This window comes from Calypte anna, chromosome 6 (genome assembly GCF_003957555.1).
Source record: "Calypte anna isolate BGI_N300 chromosome 6, bCalAnn1_v1.p, whole genome shotgun sequence".
Taxonomy (NCBI): Eukaryota; Metazoa; Chordata; class Aves; order Apodiformes; family Trochilidae; genus Calypte; species Calypte anna.
This window is the reverse complement of record NC_044252.1, coordinates 18,454,290-18,476,506: the sequence shown is the minus strand read 5'-3', so window position 1 is coordinate 18,476,506 and position 22,217 is coordinate 18,454,290. Positions and strand designations below refer to the sequence as shown.

General features: G+C 41.7%; 1 protein-coding gene across 2 annotated transcripts; it reads right to left on the bottom strand.

Annotated features, from left to right (window-relative positions):
* Positions 1 to 72: 72 nt before the first annotated feature.
* RPP30 (ribonuclease P/MRP subunit p30) lies at positions 73 to 17,081 on the bottom strand. Of its 2 annotated transcripts, none has more exons than XM_008502014.2 (11): positions 16,966 to 17,081; positions 15,863 to 15,918; positions 15,511 to 15,567; positions 14,755 to 14,829; positions 14,142 to 14,213; positions 11,682 to 11,771; positions 9,259 to 9,375; positions 5,709 to 5,738; positions 5,243 to 5,280; positions 4,116 to 4,195; positions 73 to 2,678 (listed from the first exon to the last, which is right to left on the bottom strand). In XM_008502014.2, the coding sequence occupies exons 1-11, from the start codon at positions 17,045 to 17,047 to the stop codon at positions 2,569 to 2,571; spliced, it is 807 nt and encodes a 268-aa protein (XP_008500236.1). In that variant the 5' UTR covers positions 17,048 to 17,081; the 3' UTR covers positions 73 to 2,568. The 2 variants fall into 2 exon arrangements, with proteins under 2 accessions (XP_008500236.1, XP_030308874.1); XM_030453014.1 differs by lacking the exon at positions 73 to 2,678 and adding an exon at positions 2,689 to 2,929.
* Positions 17,082 to 22,217: the final 5,136 nt, after the last annotated feature.

Here is a 22,217-nt window from a genome sequence, read left to right as displayed (position 1 = left end):
GCTGGGTTGGAAGGGACCTCAGAGATCATCAAGTCCAACCCTTATGGCTGGGTGGAGAGGAATGAGACTGTTTGAACTGTGGGATTCAGATGCAATGTATGAAAGTGAGAGGAGATGGTATCAGGAATGTGAATTTTCTTAAGCTAGACTACTATGAAGTCTAATGACTGAAGAATGCAAATAGAGATTATGTATATTTGTAAATTTGTACTCATTTTTCTGTAGATTTTGCACTTACCTATTTCATATTAAATAAACAGTGGTTCTATTTTTGGTGGAGTGGATGATGGAGTGGTAAACATATACAAGGTAATTCTGTCTCTCTTTAAAGGAAGTTCACTCCTTGGCCTCTGTAAAATTCTTTGAAACTCAAAGAAAATGCCTCAGCCAGCTAAAGGAATTAGCTCTTAAGTTACCTCCCTGCTGCTGTTAGATAAATACCATCTCTTTCTTACTTTGTTAAATGGAAACATACTACAGCAGAAAGGCACTACTTGAGTAGCTAGTAATACAAGGTTTATTCTTGAGTTTGATTTAAAATCTCAGTTTCTTAGCAAGTCAGTACTTAATATATGGAGAACATGAAATAACTTCAGTTGTCCAACCCAAGGAAGACACCAACTCCTGATAGGAAAGGCCAGAACCTCTCCCTTTGCTTTATCAGATGCAGAACAACCTCAGCAGTACCACCAGCAAGGCTGTCAATAGCTGACTGCATGGGGACTTTACACGCTGTACTCACTTGAAATTCTAATGTCCATAACATGGCCTCCCAGGCATGGCCTTCACCAACCCCAGTCAGTTGGTTTCCAGCCAGCAGGCTTTACAAAACAAAGCCCTGGGCAATGAGGTGAGGTCAGAAGTGGGCAGTGATGAATAGCTGCAAACTGAGTGCCAGTTTCAGAGACAAAGTGAATTTGCAAGAAGTAGAAACATTTTTTCTGTTTGCAGCCAGCTATCCTAGACTGAGGCTTTAGATGAAACCTTTTTCACCCAAGCACCATAACTCAAGAGTGTTATCTTACCAGCTGTAGGCTTTACTTGTGAGCAAACTCTTCTCCATTAAAATTAGAGCACCCTCTGCTTTCTGCCCTCCTCTGCAAGCCACTTCACTTCACTACTTGTTTCTGCACAATTATCCGAAGACTGGAAGTATAACTGGTTAGAACATAATTTTGGAGGTAAGTCCATAAATGATCAACTACTACATATATTTCATCCCAGTGCCTACAGTAAAACAGACTGAAATCACAAAGTCAGCAAGTAAAATACTAATATAAAGTAAAATTATTTCATTATTTGTTGAATAACACAGAAGCTGTTGTGGCTTTCACCAGCATTACACAGAACTGTTAGTTTACTTTATCCATTCTGCTCAGCCCAGTTACTAAAATCTCAAGAGATGACCCACTGCAAGAGTTCTGCAAAATTATACACAGTATAACTTCCAGTTCCCAACTTGTCGTCAGATCCAAATAGAGAACTGGAATATTCACAGCAAATGTGGCTCAATAGTATCTTGAGTACAGTAGCTTACACACTTTTTGTGTTGGTTTTATCAAAATAAAAATTTCAATCAACACTTGGAAGAGCTCTGAAAGTGCTCTGCTGGTTATAAATGTTATGATTGCTTTTTTGGCAGCCAGATGAGGTTTACTGAGGCATTAACAGGAAAGAAAACAGAAAGGCAGCAGCCATCAAAATGAACACTCTCTTAGGCAACACTGCCAGACCAGGACATAAAGAAGGAAATGATGCAGTAAAAATAATGTGACGTGGAGATGCTCAGGCCATGGCGAGACAGCTGCTGTGCTGCGACTGCAATGTACCACACTGAGCACACATCCAGTGTAACCTTGGACTCCTGGATAGTGGTAACTATCTCATGCTCCTCTTTGGTTTTAAGAGCTGCAGGAGAGAGAGAGATGGCCTTTGAGATGTCTGTCAGGTAGGTTAGGTCAACCAGTCCAACTGTAAGACAAACCCAAAGTATCTAGCAAGTAACAGATGCTTGGATCTTCTTCATAGCCACCGATCACAAAGCAGAATGGGAAGCAGATTTTTGTTTGGTCCAGGTGTTTTTACTGCACCACTATTCTTCACAGGCCACTGAAGACATATTGCATCTACTGGCTTTTGGTTATTAGGTTTAGTACAGAGATGAGGTGATGAGTCTAAAACCTGAGAAACCATAAAAGCTATACTTCAGAGACATCCTACTTAGAAACACTTTTAATAAAAAAGGAATGTACTTGTACAACTGAAAAATTCCATATGTTCCATATTCCATAAATATAGCATTGAGTTTGCACTAATTCCAGAAGACCTAAGACAAGGTGAAGAGACAGTCTCCTGAGGCTGTTCAGGAGCCCAGCATTACCCTTCAGATGGGGTGAACTACCATAGAGAAGTCTAATTGCCACAACCTTCCTCACTTTAACACCAGAAGAATAATTCTCCAGGCTAAATAAAGCAGTGAGGGAGGAATGGAGCTGGCTGTAGGGTAATAAAAGACTCAACACTTGGTAAAGATGGGATGGAGGTTCCTGATGACAAATGGTTCAGTCCTCAAGCTTGAGTCTTAGCTTTTTTGCAGGCTGGCAGTGTTGTTTCATCCTCCTCAACCTTGCGAGGCTTCTTCACAGTGTACACTACCCCACAGGCACTCTTCCGAGTTTCTGGAATATATAAGCAGAAGCTGTACGACCTCAGACAAAATGACACTAATGAATTTAATGCATATTCATTGCAGGTGTCCATGCCCCAAAGCCCAGTTTGACATGTTTAGCAGCCAGCCATTCAGCACACACAGCAGGTAAGCAACTTGCCTGGGCAGGAGCTGGGGACAGGCTGCCTTATGGAGTGGGAAACCTGAAGAGTATGGTGGTGAATTACAGCAAACATAAGAGAAAACTGAAGTCTGCAGGGGCTGCAGATACACAAAGCCACAGGAAATCAGGCTTAATCAGTTCAATAGTCACAGAAGGACACATTCTTGAAGTATTGTCAAAAATCATATATGTATTTTGAGCAAAACAGACTGTTCTTAAAAAACACATACCCCAGAATTCTTAAACAGACTATGCTGGTACAGCTACACTGGCAAAGGCTCCCCTATACATACCAAGTAAGTGACTCTCTGATACTCAAGAGTTATTTTATTTACAGAACCCTCAGCATCACCATAAAACACTACTGTGTGCTCTTATCAGGCTCGTCATACGTTTGCCAAATGACCTAGTGGGCCCAATCCATTTTCAGAACTACTGGTCAGAATCTTCTCAGCAAAATTTGAGGGAGAAGAAATTCTTCACAAATACTGTTATGACAGAGGCTCTGCAAGAACCTTGCTAAAATGTATTAACTTATTTTGGCACAGTATTCCTTGAGGGACAGAGAAATGACATCTGCTATTTAATTTCAGATGACGGTCTTGAGAAATTTCACATAAACCTGACAAAAATTCTGACAATATACTGTCTCTATGTAGAAGAGTAGCAGAATGGTAGAGGACCCTGTTCACAGAAATGGCCTCTCCAAGAGATGAAAGCTACCTGCTGTGAATTACAGCAGGTTCAAGAAGAAATACAAACCAAATCCTACTGTGCATTTGAAACCTAAACCGAATCATTTTTGGAAAGGTGACTATAAATCATGCCTACACAACCAACCTTAGCAGTGGCAGATATTAAGAGCTAGATGTGACTACTCAAGTCAAAGGTAACTTGTCATCAGAACAAACAGCAACAAACTCAAGATACACTAAGAAAAAATAAGCATGTAAAAAATGTAGAGATGGAGAAATCAGTGCTGCAGTGGGAAGTAAGGTTCTAAATTGATTGCTGGAACATAAATTCAATTTGACTCCAATGTGGTTAAGTGAGTACCAGCACAGACAGCACCATCTATTCAGTCACTGATTTGCTAACATGCCAACAGGGGATAACAGGACACCCTTGCTGCAAGAGCTCCTCTACAGGCATTACACATGGGATCTAAAACTTAGAGGTGACTTGCTCTATAAGGTCTCAGACCTTGGAAATACGTACTAAGAAGAATTTAGTTTAATAAATACAAATGTTACTTAAATGAGTTTGCATGTGCTTTTGACTTACCTCCATGGAGCATGACAGCTCTGCAGTTGGTAGACACAGCTGCCTTGGCTTCACATTCTGACAGTCCAAACAGCAAACCTCTGCCACCTTTGCTCAGGATCAAAATGCAGAGAAATGAACAAACAGAACAGGGAAGTCTGTCTGCATGATCCATTGGCTTACTCTACTAATAACTGGGAATTAGCAAAGCTGTAACTCGAAATGACATTTTGCATAAGGTTATCCAGAGGCAGGGAGCTGAAGCACCCACTTCTCCTGGCTGCAGCTCCCTAGCAGTCCTCTTAGAAAGCTCCTGGCAACATTATTTTTTCTTCAGACAAGCTGTACTTTTAAAAATAAAAGTCTATCAACACAGTAGCATTTTTATATGCATAATTAAGAAAAACAACAATCACCTGTCTGACACAAAAGCATTATGCTGAAAAGTTCCCTGCCACCTTGAGTAGAGATGACACCAGATTAGGTATGTTAATTTGGGTTAAGCCTGACTGCACTTTTTAAGAGGGAAGGAAATGCACATAAAATCCTTCCAGGCCTCCCACGTGGTTCTCCTGACTTGGAGCATGCTCCTCCCTTCAAGGGACCATATAGATATATGCTTGGGAGCAAGGAAGGGGAAGTAGTAAAAGTGCATCTGGATTCCTAAAAGGGGAGGAAAGACACTTTCCTTGTTTCTAGAACAGAACCACTTATGTAACAACACCTATGTAACTAAAGACTAGAAATTCAGAACAAAAGTAATAGGAACTCAGATAAGAACACTTTTTTCTTAATATAAATATGATTTTATAGCTACTTCTTCCCAAAATGTAGCACCTTGGTAAGCATAAGCAATAATTTCTGGTTTGGTTTTCAGTGTTCATACTGCACACTTACAAGATCAATGCACATCACAACAAAACACACCTGTAGCTGAACACAGACATTACTATTTGCAGGGACTGCTTGTGTTGTCCCATGACCAAGAGCTGTTGCTTCTTCCACACCTATTTAGAGTCCTCATGTGTTGAATTGTTCACCCATAAGCATTAGTGTTCAAGCAGTATAAAGGACAGCAGTACTTCAAAACCAGTTTGAAATTTTCTATTTCACTAATAACTTTGGTATTTGACTTAGAAAAAGGATACAAATTAGCCACGTCGTAAGGACCTCGTAGTTCTAGAGGCTAAAAGACAATAAAGAAAGTTGGATACACGTGTGGCTCTTGTGGGCTGACAGAGCATGGTCACACAGGCCAGGGCTATCAGAAACCCAAGGTTAAATGTTAGATAATAGCAAGCTGCTGAAGATACCCTAGGAAAACAAGCAAATACTGTTATTTTGGAAAACAGAGTCCCCATCTAGGGGGAAGCTGTCATGGAAATAACACAGTGCCAAAAAAACCCCAAAACCCAACAACCCCACAGAACCAAATAAAAATAAAAAAAATCCAAACTGCACAGTAAAATTCTCTGGCAAAAGAGATTGATTTAAAAAATGCACAAGATAGCAGTCATTAAAATTACATTTCTATATGCTTAATATATAAGTTGTACTTCAGCCACAGATATATAAATCCTCAAATTGTTCTGACTTCAAAAATCTGGGACTTACCCTTTCAGCTGCACTAGATATAACAATGTTCTGGAAAACAAGAGAAACATTCATCTGTTAGCAGCAGGAAATTAAAAAAAAAAATCAGCAAGCAGCAAAGACTTCATGAGCATGAGCCAAGTTCAGGCTCAGAGCCCAATTAACCACTGAAGTATCTGATACCCTCAGCTGAAGTGAACTCTTTCTGGGTCTGGATCTGATTTGTGCACATGAATATACCCAGTTTATCTCCCTGTCTCCTTACAGGGACAGAGGCACAGGAACAAGCCATCTCTTGCAGCTACAGACCTCTCACAGACAGATGAAAGTCTGATGCACCACATCTTTTAGAGGAATAGGCTACACAGTATAAATGCCAGAGTGAGGCATTAAGCAATCACTTATCATTCTTTGTCTCAAATTGCAGATTTTATAAGGACCTCAAAGGTAAATAAGAAATGCAGTTACACATGCTGTGTCAAGAAGTGCCCCCTTTATTTACACTAGGCAAATGAGGCCCCACACAAATGACAACTTTACCTGAGCTGCAACAGAAATGGACTTAAAAGTCCAAGATCCTGCAGAACCAGCTTACAGATAGCACCTTGAGACAGCTTCGTGCTCCAAAATTTCAGCCTACTCTCTGGCTGCAGTACTACTCAATCCTAACTTCAGCATCAATGTTGGCCCTAAAGTCCCACTTGTTAAGGAAACCTGTCTGCAGTTAGATAGTGGCTGCCAATTCATGCCATAAACTCCCTCACCTCAACACTGGCAGCCCCATTAAAATCACCAGGTAAAGAAGCATCCTTCTCCCTTCTCTCTCAAAGTTTCTCCAGAACAGGTATATGATGACTACAGGGGGGCTGGCAGACAGCACAGGTCTCTGTCAGGGCTCTTGTGTTAAACCTCCAAGTATGCACACCCAGAGGGCAACTGTTTTCTGCAACTGGAAACTGCAGCAGCAAAAAATTCCTTTCACCTTTTCTTACACTAAATAAAAGGCTTTGGGAATTCCTGCTTAAGTGCGTGGTAATGAGAATTGTAGTAAAGCAGTGAAAGACTTTTCCTTTCTGACATCAGTACCACCAACACACGACATCACCTCTGGTTACAAGGTGGGGTTTTTGATCCCTTCCCTGCAATATTTTGCTTGTCCTGTCACCTCCCCAGCACACAGAGCAGAGCAGACCCTGGAAGAAAATACTCTGCACAGCTGGAACTCAAGCTGTACAATAGCTATCTACATGAAAATGACTGCATGTTCACATTGTGGCCAATGTTTCCTTGTGTGCTAAGAAGAAAAGGATGGGATGTGCTAGGAAAAGGATGGGACAGGTAATGCCCTAGCATAAGGAAAGCCAGAAACAGAAGTAATACATATATCAAAGTGACTTAACAGTACATAGCATGATGGAGTCTGGGACATCTGAGTAGTTCACCTTTAAAATGACTGCACTATGGATCCCAAGGCTGCTTTTGAGCTTCAGTGGTACTGACTACAAGAGTTTACTGGGAAAATGAGAATCTCCTGCTGTGACCTCTAGGGACCAACGCCTGTCTCCCAGGCTCAGAGGAGCTCCAGAGCAGTGGTGCAAGCCTTCTTGAACCAGCACAGGACTGTTTTACTGCTGTGCAGTGGAGATACACTCCACCAGGTTTAAAGGCAACTGGCTTCCATGTAGAGGCTGGGTAAGACAGGAAAAGGAGACAGGGGCAGACAAGAAAAGCAATGCTAACAAATCAAGGAGAGAGAAGTGAAAGCAAATCCAAGGGAAGAACTCAAATGGCAAAACATTTTCACCACAGGTAAAGGAGACAGCAGCCATTTAGTACACTGCTCCAGGCACAGTACCCACACTCAGTTACAAAAACAGGGAGGTGAGGGACTGTGGCTATGCATAGCTTTTGTCTGACAAGGCAGGCTCGTTCCCTGCATGCTTTAACAATTTCTAAGGACTATGCTCACACCAGCTCTGAGGACACCAGTGAATTTCTTTAGGTTTCTCTGTCCTACCAAAACAGAGGTGAAAAAAAAAGGATCCAAAAGCTGCTACATGTTCAGCAACTACAGGTTACAGAAGGCAAGAGCTGTGCGCCAGGTGGCAACACAAGCAGCCTATGGACCAGCTATCCCATGTCTCATTACAAAAGACCTATGCATCAAACTGCCAGTGACTGCTAATAACCATCCCTTCTGACCCACCACGTGCTAACCATGGAGGCAAAAAATAAAGAAAACTTAGCAGTCCTCTCCCAGCTCTTCCAGTGTCTAAAAACATCTTTTTGTGCCCAGCTCCAGCCGTTTTACCTTCCAGGCACAGAAGGACTGACAGGAAAAACAGGCACAGCATACAGACTGACTGCTCAAAAGTCTCACTTGCCATTTGTGATGCCAGCTCAGCCAGTGCTCTCCAAATCAACAACTGCATGAGAAGTGCATCTTTAAATGCACATAGGAAAGAGGAGCACTAGCAAAAAGTACTCCCAAAGGAAAAGGGTTTTCTGTACTTGTACATCATCTCCCAAGTCAGTATTTTGTGCAATGAGCTCCTAGAGCTGGGTTTCTCAAGAAAGGCCATACAAACAATCGCTTTCTTCTGTAGCAGCAAAGGAATCAAACTGTTTGACCCATTCTGCTGTCCTAGCAAATAGGCTGCTATGCCTGAAAAGGACTAAAGTAATGATAGATCTGCCTTTAATTGGCCTTCCAGGCTGCATATACCACTGCAGGCTAGATCTGCAAGGTAATACCATTTCTGTTTCTGTTTCTCTGGACTAGTTAAGTGCAGTAAAGGCTGCTTCCAATAAAGGTGGTAGGAGCCAAAATCTCTTTTAATTTGGATATGTGTTATGATTTGCTTTCCTGTTAAAAAATAAACAAACAAAACCATGGCCTGAATGAACCCAGCATGACAGGCAGCTTAGCCTGGTAGCCTGGGAAGAGGTAAAGTATGAAAGCAATGGACTACAGGCATCTCAGCTGTAAGAGTTACTTCTTCCTTGGGTTTCAGTAGCAGGGAAGAATGCAGTTTATTTGACTGCAGCAAATCCCTGGCTTATAGCCATCTAGCTGTTGCATGTCCTTTTGTACACTGGGAATTTACTAACCACTTAAAACACAGGATTTCTGTTTTTTATTATAAATTTATACACACTCCCATATTTGAGATATATGATCAAAAAAAGTTTTTGGTCAATCAGGAATATAAAATAGGTCAACTTATGAATATTCAGTTCTAGTGCAAACATTAGATTTCTGGTATTTTAAATTTTTTTTATTTTTATTGTTTGTTTATTTTGCTTTGATTTGGGGTATTGCATACAATAATTGCAGACAGGTCATTTTAAAAAAAGAATCTAACAGTCTGACAGCTTAAGAAGGAAGCATGCAGTGCTGCATGGCTGGAAGTATCTGGAGCTAGAATAATTGTGCCTTTACATTAGTCGGCAATGATTCAGTCTCAGCTTCAGAAACCTCAGCATCAGACTCATTTAAAATGGCTCAGTCTGTGCAACTCCAGAGAATTTGAACTGAATTAATTAGCTTGCTTTCACTTTGAGAGCTTACCTTTCCTTTGCAGATCTGCATCAGGCTGATTGCATTTGAAATGGTGTATCTTCTCATGGTGGAGTCTTTGATGGCAGGTGTGTAAAGCAGTTCAAAGTAAATGCCTCGATCTATTGCCTTCACATGAAAGACAGTGACCAAAAATCAAAAGGAGAAAAGCATAACAATCTAACAACTGCTGTCTATTATTGATGCAGCTTATTCTCAGTTTAACTGTGTTTCATATGAAAAAAAGAAGGTGGAATTGTTCCAGACAGAAAACTGCATAGCAGAGGGGAGGAGGCTTCACTGTACACCAGATGTGTACTTGAACTTTGGTATGACAGAAAGATTAGGTTTAAACAAAAAAAAACCATCAGCAACTTCTTAGTTGCAATTGGCTTTCCACTATGATAGAGCTTAGGAGACAGGTAAGTGTTGGTCAGAAACAAGTCTTGAAATTCTGACCCCCCAGCCTAATGTAAGAAAGGGCACTGCAGAACAGCACCCACGCAGATGAATTTGCCCTTGCATAAAAGCAGCAACAAGGACTCTCCTCTCCTGTCTCAGAGCATACTCTGGTATTTGTGACAATGTTAAGTAACAGCGAGTCACATGAGAGGTTCCAAATAGTAGTATTGAATATATTTTCAGGTGCTTTAAAATCCCTTGCCATCCATCAACGTACCTCATCAAATGAGAATTCATGTTTTTGCAAACTTACAGAGAAAGCCCAAGCAACATGCTATTGGACACACTGAGTCAGAAATACAGGTAAAATCCAAAGCTAGGAGTTCCTTGTTCCCTTGCCTACATTACATTTGTCTGAAATGTTATTCTATGCTTTATACTCTTTAAAAAATATACACTTGAAACATGCTACATTTTAAAAATGCTACTGTAAGAGAGTCCAGTAACTGAATATAGATGGAATTAATCCAGCTACTATCCATGCATGACCCCTGAATGTGAACACAACAGAAGTTATGTACACGTCAAATGTTTCACACAGAGCTGGTCTAACATCTGCAAACAAGAAGAGAAGTCTGAATTAATCAAGATCACAACCAGTGATGGCAGTAGACCAATTTCCAGGCAAGCAGATTTTTAACATCATCCCCACCTGTAGAGACACAAGAAAAACCAGATGCCTCGAGTTGCCAATGAGTGGGTGAGTCCACCTGTGCCTGGTTAGGGCAGGCCTCCTATTACCAGGGGGCCAATAAAGGTGGGACACACACCCACAGAGAAAAAAGCTCACTCTGGTGCAAGGCAATGGAGGGGCCAGCAACTTGTCGAGCCTCAGGAGCAAGAAAGGCTCTCCCCGCTACACCCACCACTTCAGCTGCCTGCCAAAAAACTGAGAACCAAAACCGACTGCCTAAGGATGCATAAAACCAGTCTGGCAGACAGACTAACTTAAAACCGGCAGTGTGGAAGATGAGAAGAAGCTTGTAAGGAAAGTATCTCCAAACACAGGGCTACAAGAGCCACCCAGCTTCTCACCTGGGTCAGATGCTGGAGTTTTAGGCAGCTAGGGCACTTTCAAAGAAGAGTTCATTTTGAAAAAAAAAAAAAAAGTTGCTGTATCAAATGGAATGTTGAAATTCCCAATCTGTAGTAAATTCCCGAGTATTACTTTTGTTCTGTTTCAGGATTGTTATTCTAGGTCAAACTTTCTGTAGAAGATGAAACAGGATTTCTAGCCAATTCCAAATTTAAATTTTTAAGCACTAAGTACTGCATCGGCAAAAAAACACTAACGTGGAATGAACCTTGACACATACTCGGAGGGAAAAACTAGTTATACCTAAGAGCATGTTTAGATTAAGCTTTCTGTCAAACCACCAACAGTAGGCAGAACTGTATTAACAAAATACCTGTCCCACAAACAGCTGACTCATAGCCACTTCGTATCCCAAAGCAGATATTTAGCTATACCACACTTGGTTCATTTGCTGAGACATTCCTTTGGCTAAGTATGGATTTGATACAGTTGTCCTGCAATTAGGTGCACAACATCCTTCTCCCATATTAAGTCATTGACATTCTCCTGTCTTTTAAATCATAGGGCTGTATATCTACTCTGACACAGCTGTACCACTTCTGGTTTGGGAGGCAGCTTAGTCAGCAGTCACTCTAAATCTCACTGCTTTGCACAGCAGTGTCCTTTAGGCTCTGCTTTCATTCCTTGAGAACACCACTTCTGCCTTCTTAAGTGGGGGACAGGAGGGAGAAAATGATAGAACATACATCACTGTGTAGTAAATGCTGCAGTGGAGGCCTTGAAGTGAAGGACATGTGAAACAACACTATACATTACAGAAGAAAATAAAAGAACCACTTGGATGGGAATGGTGGGAGGGAAATTGAAGGGAATTTAACTCAGACTGCTATTAAATACAGCGTTTAAGAGCAAGAAAACAATTTAAATGTAAATGTACCATATTCACGGGGGGCCTTCGGAAGTAGAATGGCAGCTTTTCTGTTACATTTATGCATACAAGATCCACATCTAGAGTTGTGCAAGTAATCTGCAAAAAAGGAACAGGAACAGATTATTAGATAAGCAAAAAAAAAGGGTAACCAACTTCAGGTGAACTGATACTCTCTTTTTCTCTTACTGGAAGAACTGTCCCTCCAGGGTGAGTTCAATTTTAAAATGAAGAGGTACTGTGCCTTGCTGATATACCAATAAATCAGCAGGCCTACAGGTGCACAGTTTGAGCATTTTGGGCTTAAAACCCAAGCCCTGCCTCATAACTACTTTTCCAATAAAAAAAATTTACCAACCCAAAGGCAAGACTTACTGCTTTGCTCTTATCCAACAAAAGACATGTGACTGTTGTTTTACAGATTAAGTAGATCTACCAGAAGCAACCAAAAGACTGAAACAGAAGCAGAATGTTCAACAGTGACTGGTGGTGTGCCATACCCAGTACTGGAAGCTGACCCATAGGGCCTCACTTTCCTGGCTGGGAAATCTTCAGCCCTTCCTGAAAGTCACAGCTCTAAAATAAAGTCTCAAGATGGCACTGGAGGTCACAATTTAAAAGCTTAGCTTTGAGCTCACACTACAATTTACAGCCTGTATTAAAAGCTGGAAGGAATGAAAGAAAAGTGGAGAATTTCTGCGCTGGCAGACAGAGAACACTAAGTGCACATAAACCTTCATTTACACATAACCTCACACACACAACACATGTAGGAACCATATATGCCTAGACCAAAAAGATCACAAGGACAGATCAATGTCTGAAAGCAGCAGTGTAACAAAGAAGATAAAATGAAGATGTTGAAAATGAATTTTCAATGCACAGGGGAACTATCTGCTCCAAATACATGTGGGCCAGGTGCCAACCTTCATTCCTTGTTGCCATGGCACAAAAATGGTGGGGACTGCAGGGAAGCCAAGAGCTGGGCTGCAGGCACACTGGGCTCTAACATGGGGCAGGTTATTGCTTTGTAAACTACGGCTTCTACCAGTTCATTCACATAAAAATTGGATGGAGATGAGAGCAGGGGCCCAGCTTTAGGAATGTTTCTTAATGGTTGATAGCACTTCCTCCTAGACAATAGGCATGCAGGCAATTCAAAGATCCAGGAAACTACAGGTTTTTGAAGGTAAAATGTCTCCACTAGACCTTCCAGACTAAACTTTATCTTTGTGCTCTACTTGTACCAACTCTGTTATGCCAGACATGGTTGGAATCTATTGCATCAAATTAAGACTTGGATGTGTTATGTTCAGCTCTGCTACAGTCAGTTTCAATCCTTTTCTTATGAGAAGTACAAACTACCATCTAGACCAAGATGATTTATGGGGAACATGCACAGAGCAAATAGCTCTGAATCATGTCCCAGAAATTATGTCAGTGAGGCTACAGGAAATTCAGGAAGAAAGAAAGCTGAAAATGAAGAAAAGCAAGAATACACATAGAAACATGCAAGCTGCCTTGCATAATGAGAAAATGAGTCTTCCTGGGCATCTCCAGAGTCACTAGAAAACTCTTTTCCGTTTTGGAAATTGAGCACAGTGGGAAAGGGAGTAACCCAAATGCCAGGATATCTACAGGATTCCAGTGACTAGAACATGTCAAGGCAAAACAAATTTAAAAGTCATATTTCCCCATGAGGAATTCCTGCAATGCATAGAAAGTATTTCTCCATACACTCCACAACTCAGCCTTACTTTTGCTTCTGCACAAGTCACACATGCGGGCAAGTTAAGGTTACCCCACCAGCCCAAAGGTTCTGAAGTGCAAAACCAGGCGTTTGCCCAGCTGCACAGCAGCCAACAGCCCCATCTGCTGGCAAACTCCAAACAGCTGGAAATAGATAAATTTGCCACTTCCAGTCTGAAACATGACCTTTGGAAAAATATTTTAGGAATAAACACTGAAATTTGGCTTTGCACTACACCTTCAGACTAATACAAGAAACTATTTTAGATACTTGAGAAACTTAAACAAGGACCACGTACTACAATTATCTAGGCAAACATGGTTTCCTCGTGTCCCTGAGGATATAAATTACTTGGAGAGTTCGAACACGTTTCAGTATGTATCACTGCTACAACCAGTTACAGAAAAGCTTCTCTGGTTTGTGAGAAGAGGGCACAGACTGGTTTGAGCCACGATAAAATTAGAGCACATCTCCAATGGTCACATTATTTCTTCTACAATAATATGAAAAATTCTGTTCAGTGAATAATAATCCAACTAAGAAATTATTGGTGAGAAAGATGATTCACTTGTGGTAATGTTGATTTACCAACAGCCAATTTTTAAACAGAAAGTCAATCTGTGGTGCTCGACCCACCCTACAAGGCTTAATACTCAGCTGTGAAACATCCGTGAATTGTAAGAGGCAGAAGAATGTGCCAACCAGATGACTGTACTTACGTGGAACAGTTTCTCAGTCTTTGGAAATACTGCTATGATGTCATATAACCTTGTATTTGCAGATGTTGATCTCTACAAAAGGAGGAAACAATTACCACCTTGAATTCTGGCAGATGCCAAAGCTATGTGCAATGATTATGACCAAAATAAAGAGAACGAAAAACTTTCTAAAAGAAAGCAAATAATCATTCAATTACATAGTAGATTTCTGCTGAGAGGTCTACTGTGAAGTTATTTGTTTCCATTCTGAGGCTTGCTGTACCCACCTGGTAAGGCAGTCATACCTTTTGCTTTAATCCTGTAGCATTAAAAAACAGTCAGAGGTGGCTCATGGTTTTGTAGTTTACACATGGAAGTCCAGTAATCAAAGACAAGAACCAAGAAACAGAACTGTTGTCCTATAGTGACAAATGACCAAGAGAAGCCATATCCAGTCTTGTAAGTCTGCATCTCTTCACTATCACATTATTTGCTAAAGATATGATCTGAGAAATCATTGCTAATAATCCTATGAAATCCATCAAGTTCTCCTAATACAACTTCCAAAGTTTCATTAATTCACTGAGAAAAGGAAATAAAAACTAGAAAATTAATATACACTTAATATACTTACCAGGAGATTACAGTGGGAAGGATCAGAAACAACAAGTGTTAGCCGAGTTAAAACTTTAATTCTTTTAGATGTCCCCTACAGAAAAAGAAATAATAAAAAAGACTTTAAAAGTTCCAGAGCAAACATCCGTCATGACTTTCCTCTTGTCCTCTAACAAAATGGTGGCCTGTTCATATTCTTGTCTATCCTAATTTTCTAAAAGCTGTAGTGACAATTCCCTATTGATCTGCTTGATATTTATATATATATATGTATATATCATATGTATACAAAAGGAAAGGAAAAGGCAAGGCAAGAGGCAAAAAGGCAGGAAGAAAAGGGAGGGAGGATAATGTATAAAAATGAGTATGTTTTAATACTGCTATGGTTACCCAGACAGGCAACAGCTGCAAAAAAAGCATATGTCAGTGATTTGAAATACAGGTTTGCTTCATTATATTCAAATCTTGCTCCATCAAAACCAGGATGTTATTTCCAAACCCTGATCTACAAGAATTGTACTGTAATTAATCAACTACAAGAAGATTCACAATTCACAAAAAGCAATTTCTTTAAATTTTAAAGTAATTAATAGAATCTACTCCAAATCAAGCGTATTATTCTTCCAATGCTGGATGTTTTAACAATCAAGCAAGAGACAAAGTTATCTTTTTTTGATGAACACCTAATACACAAAATCACATACACAAACACACCAAGGTAAAGATCATAACTCATGATAATAATAATACATAGATAGAATGTAACTAGACATACTTGTACAATAGGCAGAGACGGAAACAACTCTGAAGGAGATACTGGCTTCGCGATTTCCTTAAAACAGAACAAACTAAAATTACTCAAAATGTTGCAAGATAAATTTACAACACAAACAAAGATGTGTTCTTTCTAAAAATTTGCCATGCTAACAAAACTGTTTCCTAGGGACAATACACAATAAACAAAGTTAGCTCCAGGGTAATTACACTGAACTATAAAATGGGAATTCTGTCACAAATGCACACATCTGTACATTGTGCATTCTGCAGATAAAGCTTTTTAGGAACATGCAATAAGGCATGTATGTTTACAAGAACATTAAAAAACAAATAACACCAACAAAAGTTACCTGTTTCTTCTCTTTAAAATCGATGACATGATTCAGAGCAACTGCAGAATATCCCACTGAAAACATAAACACATAATAAGTATGTTTTGTCTAACATAACTACTAATGGAAATAAATTCTAACTAAAATCTGCTTAAATACTCATCACTTAAATGTCTCAAAAGAAATAATCAAATGCATAATCACCTTTCACTTATTTTTATTCCTGAAGATTAATTCACCCAGAAAATGCCTTAAAATAAAACCCATCTAAAAACCCATCTAAACCCATCTAAGATCCTTTCAATACACTCCAGCTCTGACAAAACTTCCTCAATATCAGAGCTTTATGAAGATGAATACTTCAGGTTGGTGTCCCTAAGATCTGCCCTAGTTTGGTCCTGTTGATGACTTTCTTTAGGTTAAGTACATAAAGGATGTACTTACGGACGGCTTAAGTTTAGGTTAAATACATTCAGAAGAGTTAAAACTGCAGAAAATCAAGAACCGGATAGCTTCAGGAGAAGGCAAGCGAAGCACGCAAAATGATGCTGGAAAAACTGATTAAAAGGTCTCGTCTGGGGGGTATCAGAGGAAGATGGGACGTTTGCTAAAGTGAAATCACCCCCCAGACACTAGACAGACAGAACCCGCCTCCACACGAGGTCTGGGGGGAGAATAAATTTAGGCCACAAGAAACTGCAGGTGGAAAAACGCAACTATGTGGTGAAAAAACCCACAACTGTTACACTAAGGTAACAAGACAGAGACAGAGCCTTCAAGGTACAACTTGAGCTCTCCTTGCAACTCAGCACAGCCAAGACCTCAGTTCTGGTCACTTCACGAGCAGATGCAGCACTGGACAGCGAGAGCGGAGCGAGGGGACCGCGACCCGCCAGGGAAGCAGACGGAGAGGTTCGGCCGACAAGGAGGGCACTCACCCTGGAACTGACTCACACCGGCCCGCTCCTGCCGCCCTCCCGTTCGGACCCAGCACTCCCTCCCCGGCTCAGGCCCACCCGCACCGCAGCCCAAGCCCCTGCCCCGTCGCCGACCCGAGCCCCGCGCGAGCCCCGCGCCAGCCCCGCAGACCGCCCCCGTCCCGCCGTGCCCGGGCCGCTCACAGTGCGCTGCGGCCTCCAGCAGGCTCTGCAAGGACTTCTTGTCCAGTCCTTGCGGGAAGTTCAAGTCAGCGAAAGCGGCCATGCTGTGCGCAGCGCCGGGGCGGGGCGGGACGCAGCCGGGCTCGGCAGGGGAGGACCAGGCACCCGGTACCGCCCCCCGAGACCCGCGGCAGCCTGGGGCTTGTAGTCACTTTCAGGAGAGCAGTGAGCTCTTCTCATAGCCCTGTCTTGTACCCACCAGGTGGAGCGGTAGCCTTGCTCGGCTGAAGTATTTATTGCCTGTTAAAACTAGTTGAACTCCATCCGAACACTGGTAATAAAAAAACCACAGGAAATCTTTCTAATTACTAAAAGGTTTTCCTCTGTTAACTAGAAAAATAAAGTGAAATAAAGCTCCAAGCTGCCATGTTAAGAGATACACCTTACATGAAAAAGGACCTGTGAATTATGACAGACCAGTAACCAGAAAAGATTCACTGTGTAGCAGAGGTACGATAAGCACGAATACCATTCTACCACTGATAAATGGCACAGAATACATAAAATACATAATTACCACGAGGAACTTTTTTCCTGGGGACTTCAAGCAACTGCTGAAGACAGCAGGCCTGCAATTCCCATTCAGCTGCGAGGCTGGATCCAGGGGCCTCGGATGGGCAGGGAGTCCTCAGATTTCTCATTCTTGAAACTGGGCTAAATGTTCACAAAGGGAATCCCTGAGGTACCTGCAGCTCTGAATTCTTCACAAGGCAAAAATAGTATATTTTGGTTCCAAAAACAGAAGTCATCTTGTCACACTTAAGTTGCACAGATGCAAGTATTTATTTTGACAATGATAAGAAATGCCAAAGATGAGAACAGTTACCCCTCTGTTTTACTGCCACAGAGTGGTGATGATTTATTTTCATAATGACAAGAAAAGACAGGAAAAAAAATGGCAGCTGCAACGTTTTTCTTAAAAGTTGGACAAGATACTATTTTCCAAACAGTACATTCTGGGAATAAAAATCAAAGTTTCAGTAGTACTTGCCTGTGGAATTCTAACCAGTCTCTGATAAAATAGTCTAAAAATTTTGGTAATATATTTCCCCAGGGTGGAAGAAACATATACCTGTAACTCATTTATTGTTCCTAGCAGCAGGTGCTCACCAGACTTACTCTGGTTTCCAAGACAAGAAAATTAAAACAGAAAGAAATAAAAAAATGTGCATCAGAGGAATGAAAACAACAGTTTATGAAGACATACTGGGTCAGGCAAGAAAAGGACATAAAAAGGGCTGATAAGAAAGGAAAAAGATGAAGAAAAATTTCTTCTCTGATTATTTATTACATTGCATACTCATGTTGGGTTATCTTTCTGACATGTGTCCAAACTGAATTATTGAAGGAGAATGTGGCATTTCCTTTAACCTCTAACAGTAAGATGAGCATGGCTGTGTTGTTGAAAAAGTTACCGTGACAGGCTATCAACACTTTCTCCTCTACTGATTAATTGCTTGTGCTGCACTCCCTGACTGGAGGCCTGCTGGGTTAACAGACTCTGCAAACATTAAGTCCTCTAGAGAGGGACAAAGGTTCCAGGATTTAGTGGAAGTTTTTTAACTATAGCACTCTGATAGTCTTGCCTCACCCCTATGCTGGTGAAATTGTATTTCCTTAGCTAGCTCTGATGATGTTTATCTTACCCCACTAATATGGGGGCAAAGAATTGATGCCAATACTCAGTTATATTATAGTAGGTATTTTTTGTAATGGTATATATATATAAGTATATATATACACAATCTGATCTCGATGCTGGCAGGGCTATGTGCCTGAGGGCCCCTTGCAGCAGGGCTGTCTCAGGAGAGGGCTCCATGGCTCTTCCCAGCATCCCAGGATGTGGATTCTGAGGAGCACGAGGGGAGCTGGGGATAAAGGAGCCGCAGGGGAAGAGCAGTGAAACAAGGAGCGGGTGAAAGAGAGGAGGGGCTGCGGTCTGCCCGAGCTTTATAGAGTGTGGGCAGGGAATGGGAGGGAAGGGACCCCTCTGTGTGCTGTCCCTCTCAGAGTCTGAAAGCCATCCCTCTTTAGTTCCTCATACTCAAACTATGACATATGTAAATCAGCTTTAGTTGGTTTCTCTTCAAAGATAAGATCATAAGAGTAAATACAAATGGCAACATATTAAGTAGTGAAACATGATGGAAGTCATGTCTGACTAACCTGATAACCTTCTGAGGATATAACCAGGTGGATGGATGATGGCAGAGCAGTAGATGTGGTTTATCTTGATTTCAGGAATGCATTTGTCTCCCACAGCATCCTTGGAAGTGTGGCCTGGATGATGGGGTAGTGAGGTGGATCAGGAGTTGGTTGAAGGATATAAGCCAGAGAGTTGTAGTCAATGGAATGGAGTCCCTCAAGAGTCAGTACTGGGACCAGTACTATTCAATATATTTATTGATGACCTGGATGAGGAAATAGAGTGTACTATCAGCAAGTTTGCTGATAACACAAAACTGGGAGGAGTGGCTGACACCCCAGGAGGCTGTGCTGCCATTCAGAGGGACCTGAACAGGCCTGAGAGTTGGGCAGGGAGAAATTTAATGAATTACAACAAGGGCAAGTGTAAAGTCTTGCATCTGGGAAAGAACAACCCCAGGTACCAGTATGGGTTGGGGACTGAGCTGTTGGAGAGCAGCATGGGAGAAAAGGACCTGAAGGTGCTGGTGGATGGAAGGATGACCATGAGTCCTCCCTTATGAGGAAAGACTGAGGGAGCTGGGTCTCTTCATCTTGGAGGAGAATGAGGAGTGACCTCATTAATGTTTATAAATATGTAAGGGACAAATGCCAGGAGGGTGGAGTCAAGCTTTTCTCAGGGGTGACTGACAACAGGACAAGGGGCAATGTTTATAAACTGGAGTACAGGCAGTTCCTTATAAATATAATGAAGAATTCTTTCACTATGAGGGTTACAGAGGACTGGCACAGGCTGCACATGGAGGTTGTGGAGTCTCCTTCCCTGGAGACATTCAAAACCCACCTGGATGTGTTCCTATGTATCCTGCTGTAGGTTACTCTGCTCTGGCAGTGGGGGTTGGACTAGATGATCTTTCAAGGTCCTTTCCAACCCCTAATTGTCTATGATTCTATGATTCTATATGACCTTTGAGAAGGAAAGAAATCAAGGGGTTAACTTCCAGTAAACTGTTTGGGAATTTAAGATACAGAACAAAAGATGAGACTAAAATCTTTCTTTCAGGTTGGAATCAGTAAGAGTAACAAGCAGATGATTCTGTGTATAATCTCTATATAACCTACTTGGTACACTTACAGAATCACATTTCAGAAATGTATTTTAAAACTGTCAGGAAGAATGACTGATTTAATGAATTATATCAACACATTTGCATGAAGCATCGGGTTATAATTTGCTCTAAATGACATTTCAGGCAACTAAAATTTCTTTTTACAGTGAGTATTAAACTGAGCAATGTTACCAGCTTTTACAATATGACTCTATTTTGAACAACATTTATCCTGTTCCTGTTATCCTGTACTTCAGATGATATTTTTTTTCAAATGTACTCATATAATAAGGAAATTATACTTCTTCCCAGCCTGGTGCACACTTGAACAATACTTGTTATAGTGTTGCTACCTTCAAGACTTCATCTCTTTCAAATATCACTGACATTTGTCAGTGGTACTGATCCATCTGAGGCCAACAGTCCTGCTTGCATTTCCTTTCTTTCTACAGTTCATCTGGCTTCTTTCTCTTGTTGGAAAGGTAAGGGAACACTCAGGAGCAAGAGTACACCTTGCTGTCTAGTATGTCACCACACCAAGAGTTTTAAGTTTCTGCTGTCATGCCGTCATGCATGCTGTCATGCATAATTGACAATTCAGTTAGTTTTCATCCCACTTGGTGGCAAGACTGTGGCTTAAAGAAGGGAGAAAGCTATTAAGTCCCAAAAATGGGCTACTACCCAAGAGCTGAAGGAATCTCTGCAGGAAAAGCAGGTGCTTCAAAGCAATGGCATTTTGCAGGTAGTAGAGTTTTTAATTTCACTGAAAAGGTTACACATAGATAAACTGAAAATAATGCTGTTAGAAGAGAACGTACAGTAGTGGGATTCACATCAATTTAGTGGAATGAAGAAATAATAATATTGAAAATCTATAAACTTGGTGATACAAATAGTTCAGAGATGCCCATGTTTCTGGGGGTATTTTTTGCACTATTTTTTGCATGGGTGTGTAGTGAGAAGACTCTGCAGAGGGACCTGGACAGACTGGAGAGTTGGGCTGATTCCGATGGGATGAGGTTTAACACGGCCAAGTGCCAGGTCCTGCACTTTGGCCACAACAACCCCATGCAGCGCTACAGGCTGGGGACAGAGTGGCTGAGAGCAGCCAGGCAGAAAGGGACCTGGGAGTCTGGATTGACAGGAAGCTGAACATGAGCCAGCAGTGTGCCCAGGTGGCCAAGAAGGCCAATGGCATCCTGGCCTGTATCAGGAACAGCGTCACCAGCAGGTCCAGGGAGGTGATTCTGCCCCTGTACTCAGCACTGGTTAGGCCACACCTCAAGTACTGTGTCCAGTTCTGGGCCCCTCAGTTTAGGAAGGATATTGAGGTCCTGGAGCAGGTCCAAAGGAGGGCAACCAGGCTGGTGAAGGGACTCGAGCACAGACCCTATGAGGAGAGGCTGAGGGAGCTGGGGCTGTTCAGCCTGGAGAAGAGGAGGCTCAGGGGAGACCTCATAGCTCTCTACAACTCCCTGAAAGGAGGTTGTAGCCAGGGGGGGTTGGTCTCTTGCCAGACGACTTTCAACAAGACAAGAGGGCATGGTCTTAAGTTGTGCCAGGGGAAGTTTAGGTTAGATATTAGAAAGAATTTCTTTACGGAGAGGGTGATCAAGCATTGGAATGGGCTGCCCAGGGAAGTAGTGGATTCTCCATCCCTGGAGATATTTAAAAAGAGACTGGATGTGCCACTCAGTGCCATGGTCTAGCAACCGCAATGGTGGTTCAAGGGTTGGACTTGATGATCTCTGAGGTCCCTTCCAACCCAGCCAATTCTATGATTCTATGATTCTATGAAAGACCAGTGGCAATGGTTTAAAATGTGAAGAGGGGAGATTTAGGTTAGACAGTAGGAAGAAATTCTTTCCTGTGAGGGTGGTGAGACACTGGAACAGGCTGTCCAGAGAAGCTGTGGATGCTCCCTCCCTGGAAGTGTCCAAGGCCAGGTTGGATGGGGCT

Excerpts from the sequence above, each read along its gene's own strand:
- RPP30 (XM_008502014.2), bottom strand. The coding sequence starts at position 17,047 with ATGGCCGCTTTCGCTGACTTGAACTTCCCGCAAGGACTGGACAAGAAG. Across the intron at positions 14,214-14,754 it reads CTTCCCACTGTAATCTCCTG|AGATCAACATCTGCAAATAC; the intron begins GTAAGTATATTA and ends CTCCTTTTGTAG. Across the intron at positions 11,772-14,141 it reads AGACTGAGAAACTGTTCCAC|ATTACTTGCACAACTCTAGA; the intron begins GTAAGTACAGTC and ends CCTTTTTTGCAG.